Raw genomic sequence first — 20,755 nt, 5'->3', positions numbered from 1 at the left:
GAGGGATGCAGACAGACGGAGGGGGCAGAGGAAGCAGGGGGAGGTAGTGCTGACCATGTGACAAGGCAAATGTGGACTCGTGAAGAATTTTGAGCAGGACAGTGGATGGCTCTGTGTGCACCCGGCAGCATGGAGAACGCCCGTGACATCGATCTGGTCTTACCACTAAACTTCCTTCTTCCTCCTGTTGCAGAATGGCATTGTAGCAAACGCAAGATGAAACATACCAGTACAAAACACCATTAGACGTACTGCACATGCAAGGCTTGAAAGTACAGTATGCAGCTGAGTTAGAATTTAAAGGGGCAGTATGTAACTTTTGTAATGGAGGGTCCCCACTCATGGAGATGTTATAGAGTATATCCATCTTCATGGAGACATGTAATCAGCGCCACCAGGCAAAGTTAAAACAGGTCAGATCTATGGTGAGGATAGCCCATTCTCAAAATATGTATCATTTTCAAGGAATCCAAGCTATATATATATATATATATATATATATATATATATATATATATATATATATATATATATATATATATATATATATATATATATATAATGTTTAATGCCATGCAAGCCTAGCAGCAATATATTTAGCAGACACACAAAATTTGTTAAAAATGTGTAAACATTTACAACAATTATATTAAATTATTGAGAATATGATTAGGCATTTTAAAATATTGCTGTTATTATTTACTGAGCATATAGTAGAGCATTTTAGCAAAGCCGCTAACACAATTTAGCGACTTTCAAGCTAGCATACGTGAACATTTCTACTGATTTAAATACAATTAAAATCAATAAATGTCTGGATTCTCAGAAAACTAGATGGATAGAAAAAATAAACAAAAGCCACAGACATTAATATGTGAAACCTCATCTTGTAGACATGCTCATTTTGGTTATGTCCATCCAAATTATAAGTCATTAAAAACTGTCGCCCATCAGGAAGTATTTTACATCAGAATGACTTTCAAAATAAATTCAAACACTCGGTCAAATCATTTTTAATACAACATAAAATAAAGTGAACACGAAGAACATAAATCCCAATTCTATGATGTGATGTGATGAAAGTGCCACAAACAACATGGTAATTGTTTACGTTTGACAGTACAGACCGGAAGTCGATAGAGACGTTAATTTTTGCTTTACCAAAAAGTTGCAGAAGTTGATGGATGGGCGCAAACTTGCAGAGGTGTGTAGATAACGCGCACTGTCGTCCGTGTCAGTTCTCCGCGCAAAATGCCAGCATGTTGACATTCCGTAGGACGGTGAAGTGGCAGCGTGTCCGTTATAGAGGACAACACATTGCAGGCGTCTCCATGATGAAAACTTAATGAACAAAGTTTGAACCTCTCTTAGCTATCGATCTGCGGCATCATGGCTCACCACCACCGCGCTTCGCTTTCCATTGTCGCATTTGTTTTAACTTTGTGCGCTGGCGTCTCTGAGTGTTACTTTGCAATACCACTCAAACTAAACGCAGGCAAAGTGAATGTTTCTTCGACTTTGATTATGGCTTCGCTCCGAAGCCCAAGAGTGGATGGAAAAGGCTTGTCACTCGCCACGGACCTCACTGGTCCAGTCAACTTTTTGGACTTGGTCAACAACCTGCAGGGGGACTCTGGGAGAGGCTACTACATAGAGATGACAATTGGCACTCCTGGTCAGACGGTACGTGGCAATTCAATAGATTGCTCTAAATAATCTTTTCAGAATGAAATCATAAACAAGGTTGGAAGTTATGACATTGATCAAAATAATTTGGCTTGGTGGCCCACTTACATACATTTGGATTAAATTGCGTTATTACATCAGATTTTTGAGACAGGCAGGCCTAAGTAATATATAGGCTATAATGTATTACTTTGCTGAAACATTAATTTGCAGTGGCTTAGCCTGTGGACTAAAGAACACAACAAGGATTTAATTGTAACCATGCTCCACACTGTTCTCCCCCTCATTCCTTTCTGTTTCTTTTTTAGCTATGTATTTACTCATGGTCATGAGTTCCATACATGAGTGACTGATGCAGCCTTTTGTCTGAGCAGAGTCTGCCCACCATGTGACCACTGAACAGGACTGTCAGAGTGTGCCACTGGGTTGTTGTAATGTCCCCTCAGGCTGTCTATAAGATTTAATTCATAAGTCAAACTGTACTTGTCACAGAAAGCTCTGCCCGGCATACTTGGCCTGGTTGAGAATAGATGAATGAAAAGAATTATTTATTCAAGTGTTGTCTGTGATGAGCTGATCAGAACAGGGAGCTCTTATAACTGCAGGGGTCCATACAGAGCTGTAGCCTTGGGGAGTGTAGGTAGACTAAAGGCCTGCTCACATGCACTCACATGATGTGGCCTCACTGTGAGGACCACTGAGTCTTACCAGGCAGCTGACCGGGATTATGAGGCTCCCACTGAGCTAAGAACTGCCCCACAATTAGCACCCTTAGTCTACAGGCCTGCATAAAGAATTGACCTCTGTGTAGCATCTTGAAGTTACTACAGCAGAGTACGGATGACGATTCACAATATATAAAATGACATGTGCCATAACAATATTTGTGTGAAATTTCAATGTGATTCATTTGACACAGTAAATTAAAGAAAGATTTAGAAAGATTAAATCAAAAGCGTGCATCCTTACTGTGAGTGGGCTTTCATCTCCACTAAACTGACTGCTACTTGTTCTGGAGAAGGACCTTTTCTTGCTTGTTTACATGGAAATGTTGGCTATAATATTCCACAGTATGGCATAAAACTCATGTATCTCCATGAAGAATGTATAATTTTTAACTTTCTGTTTCCGGGGAATCATGCAGGTGATATGCCACCTCCAAAGCTATTTGATTTTTGTTTCTTGTAATGTAATTTTATTGTACTAGATGATGATGTATAAAGCAAACAAGTCTTTTCTCTTAGGGGATGTTTCCAATATTAACCATAATTTCTTGTTCTGAGCCTTCCTTACAATATCTCATTAAGGATTAACTAGGAGCAGCAGAAAGACGTTTACACATTACAGTAAAAATTTACACTGCTTCAAGAAAATGAAGGCACTGTGCTACTAATGGTTTAGAATGTATTAAGTGGCTAATTGATTCATGGGAGACGTGCCCTTTGAAGAGTTCTCAGGTTAAGAGCAGGGCTTTTAGGATCCTGTGGCATGCCTCCAAACACCAGCTCACTGAGGCTTGTTAGTACTGTCCATGTGCCCGCTGAGCCCCAGAGGTGACTGATGGGGCTCGCCAAAACTACACTGTTCCCACACAACTCTCCAAACTGTCGAGTGGAAACAGAGCCATGCTAGCACTACAGTAGTTTAAGATTACCAAGTGAATCCACTGTGTACATATCTGCTGTTTGTTCTCTGGGTGTGATAAGGTCAGACTACAGTGATGACCTATTGCACCTAATTCTTCTAAACTAAATAAAAAAAAAAAACACTGCTTGGTATTGTTGGAGTTCATCAAGAAATTCAGTTAATTCAATTTTGATTACAAAAGCGTACAACTATTTCTTATTTGACTAGAGTTGTCAAGGAAATTGTTACCTAGATACTATTTGATAGTAAAACTTTGTAGTATCAAAACTATAAATTGAACAATTATAATACAGAAAATTGAAATACTTAGTTTTTATACTATTACTATACTAGTTTTAGAATGGTCTTGAAATAGTAAGAGACCACATGGAAATTCACAAAAACAATAATTTTGAGAAAAAAGATTTGTCATATTATTGTGGTATCAAAATGGTATTGACTACTAAGCATTTTTCATTTTCATTTGATTGATTCAGATGTATTAAAATTCTAATCTTTCTGATCAAATTGTGTATTTATGTGTACATTCCTTCTAGCCTGAATGTTACAATTACCATTAAGTTGTCTTTTTTCAAACCATCTTTTCCCCATGATTCAAAAATATAGATGTACTTTGGCAGTGCTGTCCTGGAATGCCTCAGATCCATTACAGTGGAGTCATACTCTCAATGTTACACTTGTTAGACTGTGATTACATAAGCGTGGTGTTAAATGAGGTACTATTCTAATGAGTCGCTAATTGGCACATCTGTTAGCATGTGGCACAGACGGGCTGAGGGAACGTCTGCCGCACTTCACATCTGTTGATTGTTACAAACAGGTAGCAGATGCACGATGCTCTATCAGGCTGTGCCAATTAAAGCTGGAGCACTGAACTAGAGGCGAGTGCAGCCAGGAGAGAGCTCTGCCCGAGGCTATACACCAACTACAGGAACATGTGGGACTGAAAGATGTGTCCCTGAGAGTATTCCCAGGATGAAAACATATGAGTCATTTAGGCTTAATTATGAGTAGGGTTGAAAGGATTAGGTAAAATAACGAATTGCATTGTGATTTGATTTATGTTTTAATAATAGGATTAACAATTGGATTTTGTTCAAAGTTCACATTTTAAACATGTCCAGAAAAATTGACGAAAAGACTGAAATATGAACTGACAAACTAATATAAGAATTACATTTCCAAACATGTTTGGACAGGGTTAGCAGATTTATGCAAAATGTTTGCGGAGGAAAATTATGATACGTGAAACTGTGGCCCTTGCGATTGCTACTTGTGTCCAAATTGTGATTTCGATTTGATTAAGATCAATCTTGTTGACTTGGTTTGGTTATGGTCAAGTCGTAGTTTTGTCCTGCCCTAGTATTGGTTTAGTTCCAGGATTAGTCCCTGTTTAGTCCAAGCTTTGATGTGGTTTATGAGCAAAGTCAGCGTTTTGTGGGATTCTTTGCTTGTCTAAAATTGTTCCTCTTCATTTAATTTTTTTAACTAGTGCTGTAATTCTTTAGCTGTTTTGTTGATTAATCGGTCGATGCAGTCTTACTTGACCAAAATTTGTTTTATTCGACTAATCATTTTATTTAGATAAGTGTCGTAACCGGTGGAGTTGGGTGGACCAAAGACGTGCAGACTCGGGGCAGATTTACAGTGTTTATTTACAAAATGGGGAAATACAGTTCAAACATAATTAATCCAGCGGGGGACAGGAGCCAGAGTCCAGGGCAGGATCCAGGAGCGGAGCGCGCGGTACGGCGCTGGAGCTAGGTGCAGAGGATGAGCCGGGATACGGGAACGTGGGCCACAGAGGCAAAGACCAGTAGACCAGAGCCAGGGAAAGGAGCAGAGTGCAGGGCGAGGTCCAGGGGCATAGTGTGCAGGAGACAAGGTGAGTCTGGCCCCGCATGTCTGGTCTGAGATGGTCCTGGAAACAGGGTGTAGGTGAGCAGAGTGAAAACGAGCAGACGATCTGGCCCCGAGTGTCTGGAGCAAGTCCCTCTTATCCACCGCAGCAGGTGGTGGTGATTGCGTTAATGGAAGGCAGGTGTGCGCAGGAGGAGCAGAGAGCTCCGCCCAGCTCCGTGTTCAGGCAGGTGAGGGAGCGGAAAGCACACAGGGAGACAGAAAATGCAGGCATCATGACAGATAAGGATTTATATGGGACAACTGCAGAAAGTGAGAGTTAGCTGAAGATTTGTATTTTGGGGTATTTGTCTGTAAAAATGCAGATTAAACTCAAATTCACAAGTATAGTTTGTATTTATACAAATACATCGTTTTCCTAGTACTTTTTTCTGCAAGGGTTGTTTTTGCATGAACTCCTGTGCAGCTGTAGTCATGTGAATGCAGTGTGGGTCAGCTTTTGCCTAGCCCCCTTTTTGTTCGACTAATCAATTGGCCAGACATACAGTCTTTGGGTGCTATTGCATGCTCTTTTTGGCCCCTGTGCTGTGTCAGATAGTAGAGTTGGAGTACTCGCCCGGATGAGACCTGGGCCTGTTCAATGAGGGGGAAGTGATAATGCCAACCCAAGCTTGTCTTTCCACGTCTCACTGCTCGGCTTTATATGTAATCATTGTCAGGGTGGAAGTTAAAATGCTGATTTCAAGTTATTTACAGAAAATCATTAACATATTGTGTTCCACTAAGGTGTTTAAATGTAAAATGAAGAGAATGTGAGAAAAATGCCTGCATTAGACAATTGACGTTTGGAATTTTTTGCTTGAGTTTTGAAAATGTTAGAATATAGTATATTGTAGTATTTCCCGTGGTTCTCCTATGTGGTCTAAGTCAGTGTTTCTCAAACTGGTGCCTGTCCCACTGGTGGTATGCAACTCTTCTGTTTGTGAGTTTGCCTAATTTAGAGTTCATTTCATCCACTTTTGAGTCCTCCTTTGGATAATTTCTTGTTTAGAACTACAGTGGAAATGATGTAATCCACTTTTAGACCTGGTTTAGCCCTATATTAGACCTGGAGTAGTCCTGTTATATAGGCCTACTTGATTTAGATCTGGTGGTACTCGGAAAACCAAATCTTTCTTTGATGATAGTACTTTGTTGAGAAAAGTTTGAAAACCAGTGCTATCGCATGCATGATCAAATAACATTTAATCTTCTAATCTAATGTGTAAGAGCCATTTTGAGACCCTTGTGTATGTTTGCACTGGCAGCCATTGTGTGGCATTGTGCTTCCTAGTTGGTCTTGCTGGGTGTGCCCAGGTGTGCGTATGTAAAGGCTAATTAATGGATGAGCAGTGCTACAGAGCAGAGGCATACAGTTTTTGAACGTGGTTGTGTAAGTGTAGAAAAAGTATTCTTCACTGAACACACAAGTATTGGGTTCTAACACCTTTGGGCTCTGTTAGTCTCGTAGTTGGTGACAGAGGGCCGCTGGCCGCTACATAATGCTTAATTTGTATTTCTTCAGACAACAAACAAACCTAGCTTTTTCTGGTTATGTTTGCTTAAGTAATAATAAAATAATGACGATTGATTAGCCACACCCAAGCCAACCAGTACAGGCATTTATACACATTAGAACCATCCCCTTGTTATTGGTGAGTCATCAGGTTTCAGCCCCACATTGGTGAGGAACGCTGAGCTGTGGAGGTGACAGGAGTCCACTGGATAATTAGTTCTTGCTCGTCCACTTTTTGCTTGGAGACAACATTATGTGAATCTGCTGTGGGCCATTCTCAGCTGTGTCAATAACACTACAGAGGCGGTTGGGTGGGTCAGACAAGTCATGTTATAACATATCTTTAACTCATTAGAAAGACAACAAGGAAAGTCTTTCTTCATATGCGGTGCAATTCTAGCTCCCACAGATGAATACCATCATTGTGTCCTTGGGCAAGACACTTCCCTTGAACGTAGAAAAGTGCTATATAAATGTGACCTTTTTCGAGAGAGAGAGAGAGAGAGAGAGAGAGAGAGAGAGAGAGAGAGAGAGAGAGAGAGAGAGAGAGAGAGAGAGAGAGAGAGAGAGAGAGAGAGAGAGAGAGAGAGAGAGAGAGAGAGAGAGAGAGAGAGAGAGAGAGAGAGAGAGAGAGAGAGAGAGAGAGAGAGAGAGAGAGAGAGAGAGAGAGAGAGAGAGAGAGAGAGAGAGAGAGAGAGAGAGAGAGAGAGAGAGAGAGAGAGAGAGAGAGAGAGAGAGAGAGAGAGAGAGAGAGAGAGAGAGAGAGAGAGAGAGAGAGAGAGAGAGAGAGAGAGAGAGAGAGAGAGAGAGAGAGAGAGAGAGAGAGAGAGAGAGAGAGAGAGAGAGAGAGAGAGAGAGAGAATGAGAATGAGAATGAGAATGAGAATGAGAATGAGAATGAGAATGAGAATGAGAGAGAGAGAATGAGAGAGAGAGAATGAGAGAGAGAGAGAGAGAATGAGAGAGAGAGAATGAGAGAGAGAGAATGAGAGAGAGAGAATGAGAGAGAGAGAGAGAGAGAGAGAGAGAGAGAATGAGAATGAGAATGAGAATGAGAATGAGAGAGTGAGAGAGAGAGTGAGTGAGAGAGAGAGAGAGTGAGAGTATGAGAGAGAGAGAGTGAGAGAGAGAGAGAGAGAATGAGAGAGAGAGAGAGAGAGTGAGAGAGAGAGAGTGAGAGAGAGAGAATGAGAGAATGAGAGAGAGCTTTTATAATGATTAGTTTTTTCTGGTGTCTTCCAAAATATTTTTTTTTTAAAACATAGAAATATTAACATAATCTTTCTAAATAAACAATATAACCATTGCATTGCATTTAAAACTTTCAGGCTGGTTTATGTCATATAAATAGTGGTAGAACAATCTTCAAATCATATACAAAAATAAATATTAAGAAAAGTAGTCTAGTCTACCTTAAGTGAAGCAGTTGTATGTCAGATCTGGTGTACTGTATTCCAAATTATTATGCAAATGATATTAATTTTGCCAAATTGTCAATATAAATGATCATCATAATTTTTAAATCATCAATCTTTAGAGTACAATTCAAATAATATTGCAGAAACCTCCCAATGATAAGAGTATTTTTTCAAAAATAAAAAAATGCACCGTTCAAAGTTATTATGCACGACACAGTTTCAAACCATGTTGGTATGTGGTAATTTTTCATTTTTCAATTAGAAGCATTAGCATATTACTGAAATCAAAAGCAATTTCAATCAAAACATCTTAACAGGTCAAGTTACATTTTTACATACACAGTCTGGCCAAAAAAAAAAGAAGTTGTCACAAGATTTATTTCCATCCAGTGTTGCATTAATTTTTCAGCAAGATCTTGCATTGATGATGGCAGAGTCTGACCACTGCGCAAAGCACATACCAAAGTTTCTCAATGGGGTTAAGGTCTGGACTCTGTGGTGGCCAACCCATGTGTGAAAATAATGTCTCATGCTCCCTCAACCACTCTTTCACAATTTGAGCCTGATGAATCCTGGCATTGTGATCTTGGAATATGCCCGTGCCATCAGGGAAGAAAAAATCCATTGATGGAATAACCTGGTCATTCAGTATATTCAGGTTGTCAGCTGAGCTCATTCTTTGAGCACAGACTGCTGCTGAACCTAGACCTGACTAACTGCAGCAACCCCAACCTATTTGCTTGGTTAAATCCAGGTGGTGACTTTTTTTTTTTTTTTTTGGCCAGGCGGGCAGTGTAGGACCCCTTATTTGATAGCAGCTTCACAATTCTTGCATCCCTTGAACTTGTGAGTTTGTGGAGAGTTCCTGCTTAATTGATTTTGTTGAGGTCAGGAGAGGATGGGGGCCACACCATGAGTTTCTCTTCGTTTATGTCCATAGCAATCAATGATGCGGAGATATTCTTTGCAGCATGAGATGGTGCATTGTCATGCATGAAGATGATTTTCCTACGGAAAGCATGGTTCTTCCTTTTGTACCATTAGAGAATGTGGTCAGTCAGAAACTCCACATACTTTACAAAGGTCATTTTCACACCTTCCGGTACCCTAAAGGGGCGGACCAGCTCTCTCCCTATTATTCTGGCCCAAAACATGGCTCTGCCACTTCCTTGCTGACATCACAACCTTGTTGGGACATGGTGGCCGCTCACCAACCATCCACCACTCCATCCATCTGGACCATCCAGGGTTGTATGGCATTGATCAGTGAACAAGACTGAAAATTAGTTTTCATGTGTTTCTGGGCCCACTGGAGCCATTTCTGCTTGTGAACATTGTTAAAGGGTGGCTGAATGAAAGGTTTATGCATAACTGCAAGCCTCTGGAGGATCATACACCTTGATGTTTGCGGGACTCCAGAGGTATCAGCAGCTTCATTACCTGTTTGCTGCTTTGTAATGGCATTTTAGCAGCTGCTCTCTTAATCTGATATTTGTCTGGCAGAAACCTTCTTCATTGTGCATTTATCTGCATGAATCCCTGTGTGCTCTAAATCAGCTACCAATTTCTTAATAGTACGATTATAACACTTAAGGTTTTTGTGAAATATCTAAAGTTTTCATACCTTGTCCAAGGTATTCAACAATTTCACACTTTTCTGTACTAGAGAGATCCTTTTTCTTTCCCATATTGCTTAAAAATGGTGGTCTGCTTAATAACGTGGAATGTCTTTCTTAAGTAGTTTTTCTTTAAATTGGACTGGCAATTTAATTTGCACAGGTGTCTGAGATTGATTTCACTGACCCAAAGAGCCCTGAGACACAATACCATCCATGAGCTTCACTGTGAAACAAAAAGTTTTGCCTTTATGACACTTAAACACAATTTGCATTATCATTTGGAATGCAGTGTAAAGCAAATATGTGTTTTACAGGTAAACATTCTGGTGGACACAGGCAGCAGTAACTTTGCAGTGGCGGCAGCTTCACACCCTTTTATCACTCACTACTTCAACACTGCGCTGTGAGTACACACACTCCCACACATACTGTTATGACCACAGCCATTTTTGGCCAAAAAAAAATATGAATGAATTATATACTTAATGAGTAGTTGTTCTGTTGAGATAATAAAAATGGGCCAAAATTGGTTAAAATACTCTAAATACACTATGGTGTTTTTTTTCCAAAATGTTAAACTACCTTTGAGCACCTTAGCACCTTTGTGAATATTAAAGCATCAAACAGCATATATATAAAGCAAGAACAAATAATATTGACTTATATATTTATTTGGCTCAAAGTAAAGGGTAATGCAATTACAATATTGAGTACTAAAGTGGGCAAAATATTCTTCTATGCCAGTGATTCCCAACCTGGACAAAAATGTGGGTCTTACCAAAGATTCTTGGGAGGTCCAGAGGGGTTACTGGGTAACTGCTTCTATAAAGTAACTTATAATGATAACTATTCTGTAACATCTTTATTAACCATAAAACAATAGTATTTTCTTTTATAAGACAGTAGCTTCTCAGCATATCAATGGAAGGAAAAGGTAGAGAACTACTGCTCTAGGCTTATTTATGTATATTATCACTCTCCAAAAACTCCATCTTAAGTGTCAGTGTTAATTTTGGTGCATGCTGTTTAGGTCCAGTACCTATGTGTCAACGGGCCGAACAGTGACTGTCCGCTACACCCAAGGAAACTGGGAGGGTGAGCTGGGGATTGACCATGTGTCTATCCCCAAGGGCCCCAATGGAACAATTACCATCAACATAGCAGCCATCTTATCATCGGAAGGATTCTTTCTCCCCGGGATCAACTGGCAGGGTATTCTGGGTCTGGCCTACCCCATGTTAGCTCGGGTAAGACACACTAGCAAGCAAGAGACAGTGAGGGGACATGTAACAACATGAATTTACTACAATTTGAAGAGTGCACAGAGAACAACCTTCCCAGATAGTGTCATGATCTTATCGACTCCCAGTGCTCTAGATCTGAGCTCACAGCTCAGCTCATAAAGAGTAGCTTATCAGAGCTGAGTCATGGACAGTTCACATGACAACAAAAAGGTTCAATGTTTATGATTTATTTTCATTACCAAAGGCTATAATGCTTGTCATTTCTTTGTTAAATCATTCAGTCTTAAAGGTGTGGAAGGGAAAACAGTTGCCTGGTCCAAACTGCTATACCAAACTCAATAAGAGGCAGCCATGAAGCATGTTTAAAATACATTTCATGTAATATTGTGGGCATGATAGTTTGGAGGGTAATGTCAGTTCAAAGTTGAACAAGAGCTGCCTGTGTCTGTAGAACCTTTAGTATGAATTACCAGTGACAGAAGGACAGATACTGATACACAGGGCTCTCCTGTATGCCTAGGTTTAACTGACCCCCTATGACATATTCAATCAAAGAATAAAGGAGCGAAAAGACAGAGGACACACTGCAGTTCAGTCAGTGGCATACCAGTTATGTTTCACAATCTGACATTCACATGGCGGCCATTATGTATGTGGTGCAGTCAGTGAAGTCATACGTTTTCCCTTTGATGAGCTCTGTTATAGTAAAAGTATGTGACTTTGAAAAATCAATATCATTAACATTAAAATGCATTTCTAACAGCAGCTTTGTTCCTCTCTGCCAGTTGTATTTATTCTGATGAGTTGAAACACATCACACATACTTATATACCAACCTTAAACATTACATGTTTTACCTGAGTGTTCCATAATCACAGTCATTAATTTTGTTCAGTTAAACTGTGCCAGGTCCAAGTCACTTCTACACCAGAATATCTAATCTATCATCTCTTGTGTGTACTCAGCCCGACTCGTCAGTTGAGCCCTTCTTTAACTCGGTGGTCAAACAGCTGGGGATTCCTGATGTCTTCTCCCTTCAGATGTGTGGAGTTGGACTGTCAGCCAGCAGCTCTGCAGAGACTCTGGGTGGAAGTTTAGTTAGTATTTACTCTATTTAATTATTGTTGGTTTACTATGAAAGTGGTCATACGTGCACACTCATGATGAGTGTCATGGTGGCATAGCAGTAGCAGCCTTACCTACCTACCTTACCTTGTTTGGAGTTTGCCTGTTGGCCTATGTTTGCCTAGATCAGACATGGTCAAACTACGCCCTGGGGCCACACACAGCCCTTTGGGCTTATTAATCCGGCCTGCTGAATGTGACCAAATTATATTAAAATAGGTAAGAGTAAACCTTCCTCAAAATTTTTCTGCTGTGTTTATTTAACTGAAATTTAATAAATTGATTATTCATTTAATTGATGCATTTGGAAAACAATTTGTAAAATAAGCCTTGCATATTTATGTTTTGCTACATGTTACAGGCCAGATCTCTAATGGAATATATACATATTTATATCCTGGCCCAGCCCCTCCATCATGGCCCGTGTATCAAAAAGTTTGCCCACCCCTGGCCTAGATGCTCTAGTTTCCCCTACCAGTAAAACATGTACAAGTGGATCCCCTAATAGGCTGCATTCCAGACCATACATTTTTGTAAAGTGTTGTAAAAGCATGTAGTCTTGGCTCGCCAAGCAAGGACTATCCTGGTTAGGAAAAGTACAGCTAGATTGTGCTGTGTGTACTCACAACCTAACAGCACTAGCCACATAGCTTTGTTGTACTGTAATTATAAAATCAGTTTGTCCAGGATCCTGGTGATAGCAAACCTGTTCCTGACATAAGGCCCCTGTGGTGCTGGATGGTTACAGTGACATAGGCAGATGGATATGTTGGCAAGAAAGCATTGTACAAGTACTTATATGTACTTATTAATAGTGAGTTTATATTGAATCTTGTTTTTTTTTTCCCCTCAGATTATGGGTGGGATTGAACCAACTCTGTACCGAGGGGCTGTGTGGTACACACCGATCCTAGAGGAGTGGTATTACCAAGTGGAAGTGTTGAAGCTGGAGGTGGGAGACCAAAATTTGGACCTGGACTGCAAAGAGGTACAGTAGTTCATATTTACTGTTCCCACAAGTACAGGTAATGTACTGATGTTTTGATGTCAGTTTTGTCGTGTAATCTTTTCTTTTCAGTACAACATGGATAAAGCTATAGTTGACAGTGGAACGACTCTGCTGCGACTGCCCGTCAATGTGTTCACTGCAGTAGTGAATGCCATAACACAGAGCTCTTTGGTATGGTTACTGGCAAACATCAAAATGCTATGTCTATTACTCATGAGGATTGTCTGTTCCTTTTTAGATCCAAGACTTTTCTGCTGGTTTCTGGGATGGTTCAAAACTAGCCTGCTGGATGAAAGGAGAAACACCATGGAGGTTTTTTCCCAATCTGTCCATCTACCTAAGAGCCACAAACACCAGTCAGTCCTTCCGCATCACCATCCTGCCTCAGGTACTCTCGCATAATACATCACCAACCATTTCAGACTGGAGTCTTTCACAAGCCCTGTGAAAACTCAAAATGACCTAAAACTATAAACTGTGTGTGCAGCTGTACATCCAGCCGGTCACAGACATAGATGGCACTCTTGACTGCTTTCGCTTTGGGGTGTCGTCTTCAGCGAATGGCCTGGTGATTGGAGCTACTGTGATGGAGGGCTTCTATGTGGTGTTTGACCGCATCCAGCGAAGACTAGGCTTTGCACTTAGCAACTGTGCAGGTAAGGAGTAAGTCATCCTGGAAACTGTTTTGTGTCAAATCATACACTCAAAGATTAGGGAAGTTGATAGTAGATTGCAATACCAAGTCTAGTGTAGTCATGCAGCAATCTCATTCACCGCTGCTACCAAATTTCCCCTTGATAAGTTTTGTACAGTGGCGCTTCCTTGTTGCTTAATATGAACTGGCCTCTCCATTCTTAAAGACAAAGATGACTGTTGTTTGTTATCGCATAAAGATGCTTGTGACATTTTTTTTGGCTTTAGTTTTGTTTAACATGATTAGTATTTGATACTATTTAAAGTGCAGTTCAACTACCGGTAAATGTTTGTATCGCTTTTTTTTTTTTAATCCAAATTGTAGCTATACACAATACAGAAAACACAGAAAAAAACCCACATAAAACCTGTATCACAAGTTTAAATGAACAATGTAATGTATTTCTCATATTAAGATTAAGGTACACTTTATCTGTCCTTTGCATTTGACTCATCCTTCAAAGCCACAGGGGTAACCTGCCAGAGGCAGTGCTTTAATTTTGTTCATTTTTGTTTCATTAGCTATTATGATAGCTGGTTCAACTTTTGACCATGCACACTCTGCTATTGTGTCCTTGGGCAAAACACTTCAGCCCTTTACACGCTCTAGACAAAGTAATATGTTTAGTTATTATCCCATGCAACTGGTGGTTTGCTCTGATATCTGAAAAAAGGTAGCAGCTGAAACAAAAAATGATGAAACTAGACATTTGCATTAGATTTAATTGCAATTTTCTCTGTTGATATTCAGAACCCATACACATTATATTTAATGTTGTATTTTGCAGTGAGTGGTGGAGTGGCTCTCTCGGAAGTAGCAGGACCCTTCTCTGCAGCAGACGTAGCAGCTGACTGCTCCACTCGGATGTTCAAGGAGTCCATCATGTGGGTGGTGTCCTATGCTCTGATGGCCATATGCGCCCTGGTCCTCATCATCCTTCTGTTGCTGCTGGTGCTGCCGTACAGACGCAGGCACCGGTCAGGTGAAATCACTGATGAATCCTCACTAGTACGAAACCGGATCAAGTGACTGAGAGGGAACATGCGAACCAACAAGGTGAGCAGGGAGGTGTGCACTGAGCAAAGCACGACCGAATCGGTGGAAAAAGGCATTAGCCTAAGTCCACACCAATCTGGTCCCACAGACTCAAAACTGCACACAACCGCTTGTCCCACAGAGGTAGATGTAGAGATTTGTGCTGCCTCTTAAAGGGAAACGACACCCTGAAATTCTACTGCACTCTTCAAACTTTGCAACTGATAATAAACGTTTCGGGCAACTCCTGTATATCTGAAATCAAATAGTGCTCTCCTTAAAAATGGTATTGGTCACCATCACTAAAATGATTGTTTGGTTATTTATTTGTAGCTTGTTTTGAACAAATGTCTACCACAGTTCTTTAATCTTTAACATTGTGTGCATTAATTACAATATTTGAACTAGAAATGCGAACTACTCTTGAATTTCATTAGCTGATCAGTTAATATTTCTGCCACACCCTAATTAGGCAAATTAGTGTGTTCTTCCAACGTTTAAAAATGTATTTACCCTAACTCAATCAAAAATGGGTATGACTTCCTCCTGATAAATATTCATATTTGCGAACAACTCCTAGAAACTCGTATTACATAACTGCATTATAATGCATTATAATGCTCTAATAAACCAATATTAATGTGTGAAATGTGATGAATAACTACCGGTACATTTGTCTCTAGACATATATTTGCAGTGCTTTAAGTGCCTTCTCACTGTTAATATAAAAAGTTGGTTTGATTGTTGGTAGCAGTAAACTGAACTTTTTAATGATCAAAATTACATGCTATTTAAAGGTTTAAAAGTGAACTTAAACCCCATATTTTTTTCTGAATAGTCACATATTGTAAGTGTACTGTAGATGTGTTACAGATTTGTAGTAGAAGGCCTGCAATGGAAGCAAAAACAAACTGCTTATTTTTAAATTGTTGCTTGAGAGTACACTTGAATCTTTGAATGTATAATTATTTAAATATAATTCTGCGCTTGTATTTGTAATGTCTGTAAAAATTGTGACCAAATAGAAGTGATATTGAAGCAGATTAAGGTTGCTTTTAACAAGGTGAGGGCATGGCGGCATCTGGTGGAACGAAATAAAATTGCAATATTACACCTCAGGCATCAACTAACTTTATAATCCTTTGGGTATTTCTATACCGTAAACAATAAAAGTGTGTGAAACCTCCTACAGATGACAGAACTCGGAAGTCACCGTATATTTTTAAACGTCAGAATTTTAAGATGGGACAGTGTGATAATGACAAGGTAGCAATGCCTCGTACAGGCCTGTATCAGTTATTTCATCACTAGTAATATACATAGCATAACAGAAAATAATGCAATATTATTTTTCAATATACATTTCAATATACATTTGAATAAATAAGTTTCATTTTCAACACTGTATTTAGTTTAGTTCTTTACTTGAATTAGTCATTTTGATGTTTCTGTAAGAGACAAAATAAAACAGTGTTACTTTGTGACATGTAATTGTGTAAAATATACTTTTACGTACCTTCATCTTAGAGTAGATCCAGTCCAAGTAGAAGGTGACGTTGGCATAAACATCTGGTTTATAGTCTTCAGTGCAGTGTCTACCCCAAAGATTGTCTCCTAGCAGCCACCATCTGCCATCCAACAAGGACATGAGGGGCCCACCGCTGTCAGTCTGTGACAGACAAATGTGCTTTATTTTCTCATTCTTTTCTTTTCATTTCTCATTCTTATTAGTGACTCTACTATTATCGTAACTATATGAGACCGAATGGGAGGGGATGGTGTAGACAATGGGCACAGATCTGGCCAAAACGTGATCCTTCTTTTACTTGGGCAATATTGATTATGTATGTTGAAAAAATATTGTAATACTACTACTACACTTTTGCAGTGATTTTCCCCTTGAGTTCTTGTACACCTAGTGCCTATCCACCTTACAAACGGAGTTGCTCTTGAACTTCTCAAAACTCACAATAGTCTGCTTTAAGAGCATAAATAAACATCTGCTCCCTTTGTGCAAACTTTGAGATGGATAGTTTTGTTTTTTTTTTGTACAGGGATTCGCTGTCATTATACATGTGTAGCATTATCAGTATTTACACAGAGGGAGGAGGTAGAATATTCAGAGGGAGTTGAGTCTCACCAGGCAGCGGTCTATGGCCGTGTCCTTCTCACTGGTACACATCATGTGCTTTGTCACTCGGCTGTTGTAATCAAAGGAGCACTCTGCACTGTCCACAAGTGACACCTGGGCTTCTAATAGGCTCAGTACATCTGTCAGTGGGTAAAAACAGAACACAATATCGCTGTATGATATATGGAAACATTAGAATGGAAAAAAATGTAGTGCATGTGTTTTGGATCTTACCTCCATTTAAGTTGTAACCAAATTTCGTTATCCAGAATGACTGTGAATCTGCAATATTTAAGCCCACAGTGGGGAGGCATATTGGTCGAATATTGTTGGAACCTGTGAGCATCAAATGTAGGGAAAAGTGATAATAATTTACCAAAAAATAATTCTGTTTTTACAAACTGTTTCTTGAGCCTACAGCCAGAATCACCTGTCACATCCAGAGGATTAGCCAGCTTCACGAGAGCGATGTCATTTTGTTGTATGACTGGATCATAGTCCTGGTGGGGGAGGATGGCGCTCACGCTGTGTACTGGGTTGAACAGAGTCTCTAAGTCTCCCACTATTCCAGCATACACCTGCCAGCTCTGCGGGGAAGGCAGCCTGCAGACCAGATACACATGAACTGAGGCTGAGCCAATAATACAAAAACTGTTTAATTGCCTCTTTAGCAGCTTTACCCCATGTATAGCTCAAGTAATTTTATCATTATCAATAGTAGGCATATTTTTTTCAGTTTGTATGAAAATAAATATAAGATACCACACAAGTATCTATATACAATGTAGTACCTTATTGTTATTTAATAATAATAATAATGATAATGATAATGATAATGATAATAAATTGGTTTTCAATCCAGTGAGTCCACATGGCCTCTCACCTGATCACACAGTGTGCTGCTGTGAGTATCCAGTAGGGGGAGAAGAGTGCTCCTCCACAGCGGTGTGTACCTTCTATCTGCAAACTGACCTGCCAGGGCCATGAGCTGGGTGCCGCCTGCTGTCTGCTGCTACTGGAGTTCAGACCAATGCCACAGTCTGAAACAAAACCAGCGCAGGATTATGCAGTTATATTTAATATTCCTGTTGTCTGGATCCTTGTTAAATTCTCTGATACAAGAAATGCTAATTCATAGGCCTACCTGTACAGTGCAAGGTCACCACACTGTTGTTGGAACAGGTTTCACTGCAGATTCAGAGCATATTTTTAAATATTTTTATTCATATATTTTTGGCTTTACAATCTCACTGAGTGATTACTAACCTATGAATAAGCTGTTTTACAATGAAAGTGTCAGGTTTAATATCAGCCTTAACAACCAGAAATCCATCACTACTGTTTGACATCTGCTGTTCTGATTTATAATACGTGTTCCTGTTGAAGAATGAAATAATATCCATTTAAATAGTGTATTAAATAAACTATAAATTCACTAAAATATGTGACAAACTGATCTTACTTGCTGAATCCCATCTGCTGGCAGCTGGCCTTGCCCTGCAGGTCTGTCCAGCCGTGAGCACACACCGTCCTCCAGCTCTTACTCTGAGGGCTGTAGATCTGAAGGAGGAAATCTGACCCATGCACCCGCACTGCGCACAAAATAAGCATATTGATTTGGCATTATGGGAAAGGCATGAGGTGATGCCAGCTAGAATCAATTTTAGGACTCTGGAGCTACATAATACAAATAAAAACACAAAGAAGATTGCTAGTTTTAAGTGTTTTATTACAAATGTTTTCAAAATAACAATAAATCTTTACAAAAAGATTCCCTTATATAACATGGGGGAATCAAATTGTGTCTAATAATAAACAATCAAATTAGTAATCACATTAATTGTTAACATGTGCAAATTATATATATATATATATATATATATATATATATATATATATATATATATATATATATATATATATATATATATATATATATATATATATATATATATATATATATATATATATATATATATATATATATATATATATATATATATATATATATATAAAATATTTTGGTCTATTGGCCAATTTAATGAAACTGTATGACTATGCTCTTACCATTTTAAAAAAGGTTAATACTATCGCAGCTGACACTAGGTTGCCAATGCCTTAAGCTGCATATAGAGGACACAAACCGGTACTAGTTTTTCTCATCCTCAGTATATGGACAGGCCATACTTCATGTGAAAGCTCAGAACTGCCAGAATTCACTCACTGAGCTGCAGAGACTGCACCAACACTGATTCATGATTGGCTGCAGGTGCTGGGGTTTAGGTAGTCAGAGAGAGTCCTTTCAGGTTTTAAGAAACTTCATTTTAGCATTGAAATGAGAAATTCTAATTAAAGACTAATATAATAACAATAACAACTTGGCCATCATGTCTAATGTTTTTGCAATTAAGGAAATAATCAGAATTGCAATTGTAATTCTATATTTCATTTGACCATGTTGGGGATATGTACGGCACAGATAGATCATGTTTATAACATGAACTGTCCCTTTGACAAAAACATGCGTATAAACTGCATGTACAATTTGAAACTTGATGCTAATTACCACAGTCAGCTTCGTCCTGCCCCCCCCGACAGTCTACCACCCCATCACACCACTGGGACTCCCACACGCAACTGCCATCTCCACACTGCAGCCCATGGACACAAGAGGAAGAAACTGGGGCACCAAAAGACAAGTGTTTCAATGTAAAATGTGATTATGGTGTATGATAGACAGAAGGTAAACAAGTACTCACAGTAGTAACCAAGCAGGATGGCAATGATGATCAGGAGTAACAGTAGACAGCACAGGCCTGTTATCATCACGTTAACACATTTATCTTTGGCACCTAGAAGAGGAACATTAAATGTTGAGCACTAAGCTTACAGTTTCCAGAAATTATTGTCCAGAAATTATTCTCAAGAAATTAACGTTTTGCTTCTTGTTTGTGGAAAAATCATGTTACTATATTGTGTTGTATAGTCAAACAAGCACTCAGGTGATCACTGACTAATATTTATAGCACACTGATGCACCTTCAAGAAAAAAAAATCTCTTATGTTTTCTGAACTGAGAGTTTACTATTATACAAATAATACATTTTTCCTCATTTGAAATCAAATTAGGCCATAATTTCTTCGCACATAACATTAAGTGAAATATTAATATAAAAACAAAATGTTTGGTGTTTGTTTTATTTCCCAGAAGGACACATGTTTAAATTCCCAATATGATATAAGCCGATTGGTCTTACTTTTTCTGGGGACGGAGTTTGTTATTTCAGGCGGGGGCGGAAGCTGGGCGATATGGTGGATGTACTGGGGTTTGATGTCCATACGACTGGGGGGTCGTTTCTCAACAAGCACCAGGCTGGAACCCGAATCCTCATACTGTGATAAAATAAAAAACATCAAAAAGAAGAATGGAATCATGCATTTTTTTTATGCATGTACCTGATTTGGTCTAAGATTTTACATTCCACAAATAATAAATAAGGGCATTGAATATACTGTATGTTGTGCTTACCAGATTAGATGCCATTTTCCTCCAAAGATGTATAAATAATCCCCAAATATTTCAGATTGCAGTAATTCTTTTCCAACTTCAACTGACTATTGGTAATACTTTCTTTGCAACTTGAGACTCTGTCCCCTACTATTCTCTGTATGATCCCTAATAGTTTTAACCCTACCTAACCACACCCCTTTGGCCTAAGATCCACCCTATTC

General features: G+C 39.2%; 2 protein-coding genes across 2 annotated transcripts; one reads left to right on the top strand and one right to left on the bottom strand.

Moving 5' to 3' along the window:
* Window positions 1-1,176: 1,176 nt before the first annotated feature.
* Window positions 1,177-16,406, top strand: bace2 (beta-secretase 2). Its single transcript, XM_033977308.2, has 9 exons — window positions 1,177-1,683; window positions 10,100-10,188; window positions 10,816-11,032; window positions 11,995-12,126; window positions 13,008-13,142; window positions 13,233-13,334; window positions 13,402-13,551; window positions 13,651-13,819; window positions 14,645-16,406. Exons 1-9 carry the CDS (start codon window positions 1,390-1,392, stop codon window positions 14,884-14,886), a joined length of 1,530 nt encoding a protein of 509 aa, XP_033833199.1. The 5' UTR covers window positions 1,177-1,389; the 3' UTR covers window positions 14,887-16,406.
* On the bottom strand, window positions 16,244-20,667 carry LOC117380672 (transmembrane protease serine 2-like). The gene is made up of 13 exons (XM_055226080.1): window positions 20,553-20,667; window positions 20,281-20,416; window positions 19,783-19,875; window positions 19,590-19,703; window positions 18,486-18,615; window positions 18,290-18,400; window positions 18,168-18,211; window positions 17,907-18,063; window positions 17,454-17,626; window positions 17,258-17,359; window positions 17,033-17,163; window positions 16,409-16,561; window positions 16,244-16,340 (listed from the first exon to the last, which is right to left on the bottom strand). Exons 1-13 carry the CDS (start codon window positions 20,565-20,567, stop codon window positions 16,323-16,325), a joined length of 1,377 nt encoding a protein of 458 aa, XP_055082055.1. The 5' UTR covers window positions 20,568-20,667; the 3' UTR covers window positions 16,244-16,322.
* Between the last annotated feature and the right edge of the window lie 88 nt (window positions 20,668-20,755).

Source organism: Periophthalmus magnuspinnatus, chromosome 13 (genome assembly GCF_009829125.3).
Source record: "Periophthalmus magnuspinnatus isolate fPerMag1 chromosome 13, fPerMag1.2.pri, whole genome shotgun sequence".
Taxonomy (NCBI): domain Eukaryota; kingdom Metazoa; phylum Chordata; class Actinopteri; order Gobiiformes; family Gobiidae; genus Periophthalmus; species Periophthalmus magnuspinnatus.
Note: the sequence above shows the minus strand (reverse complement) of the source record. Positions and strands in the feature narration are given on the sequence as shown.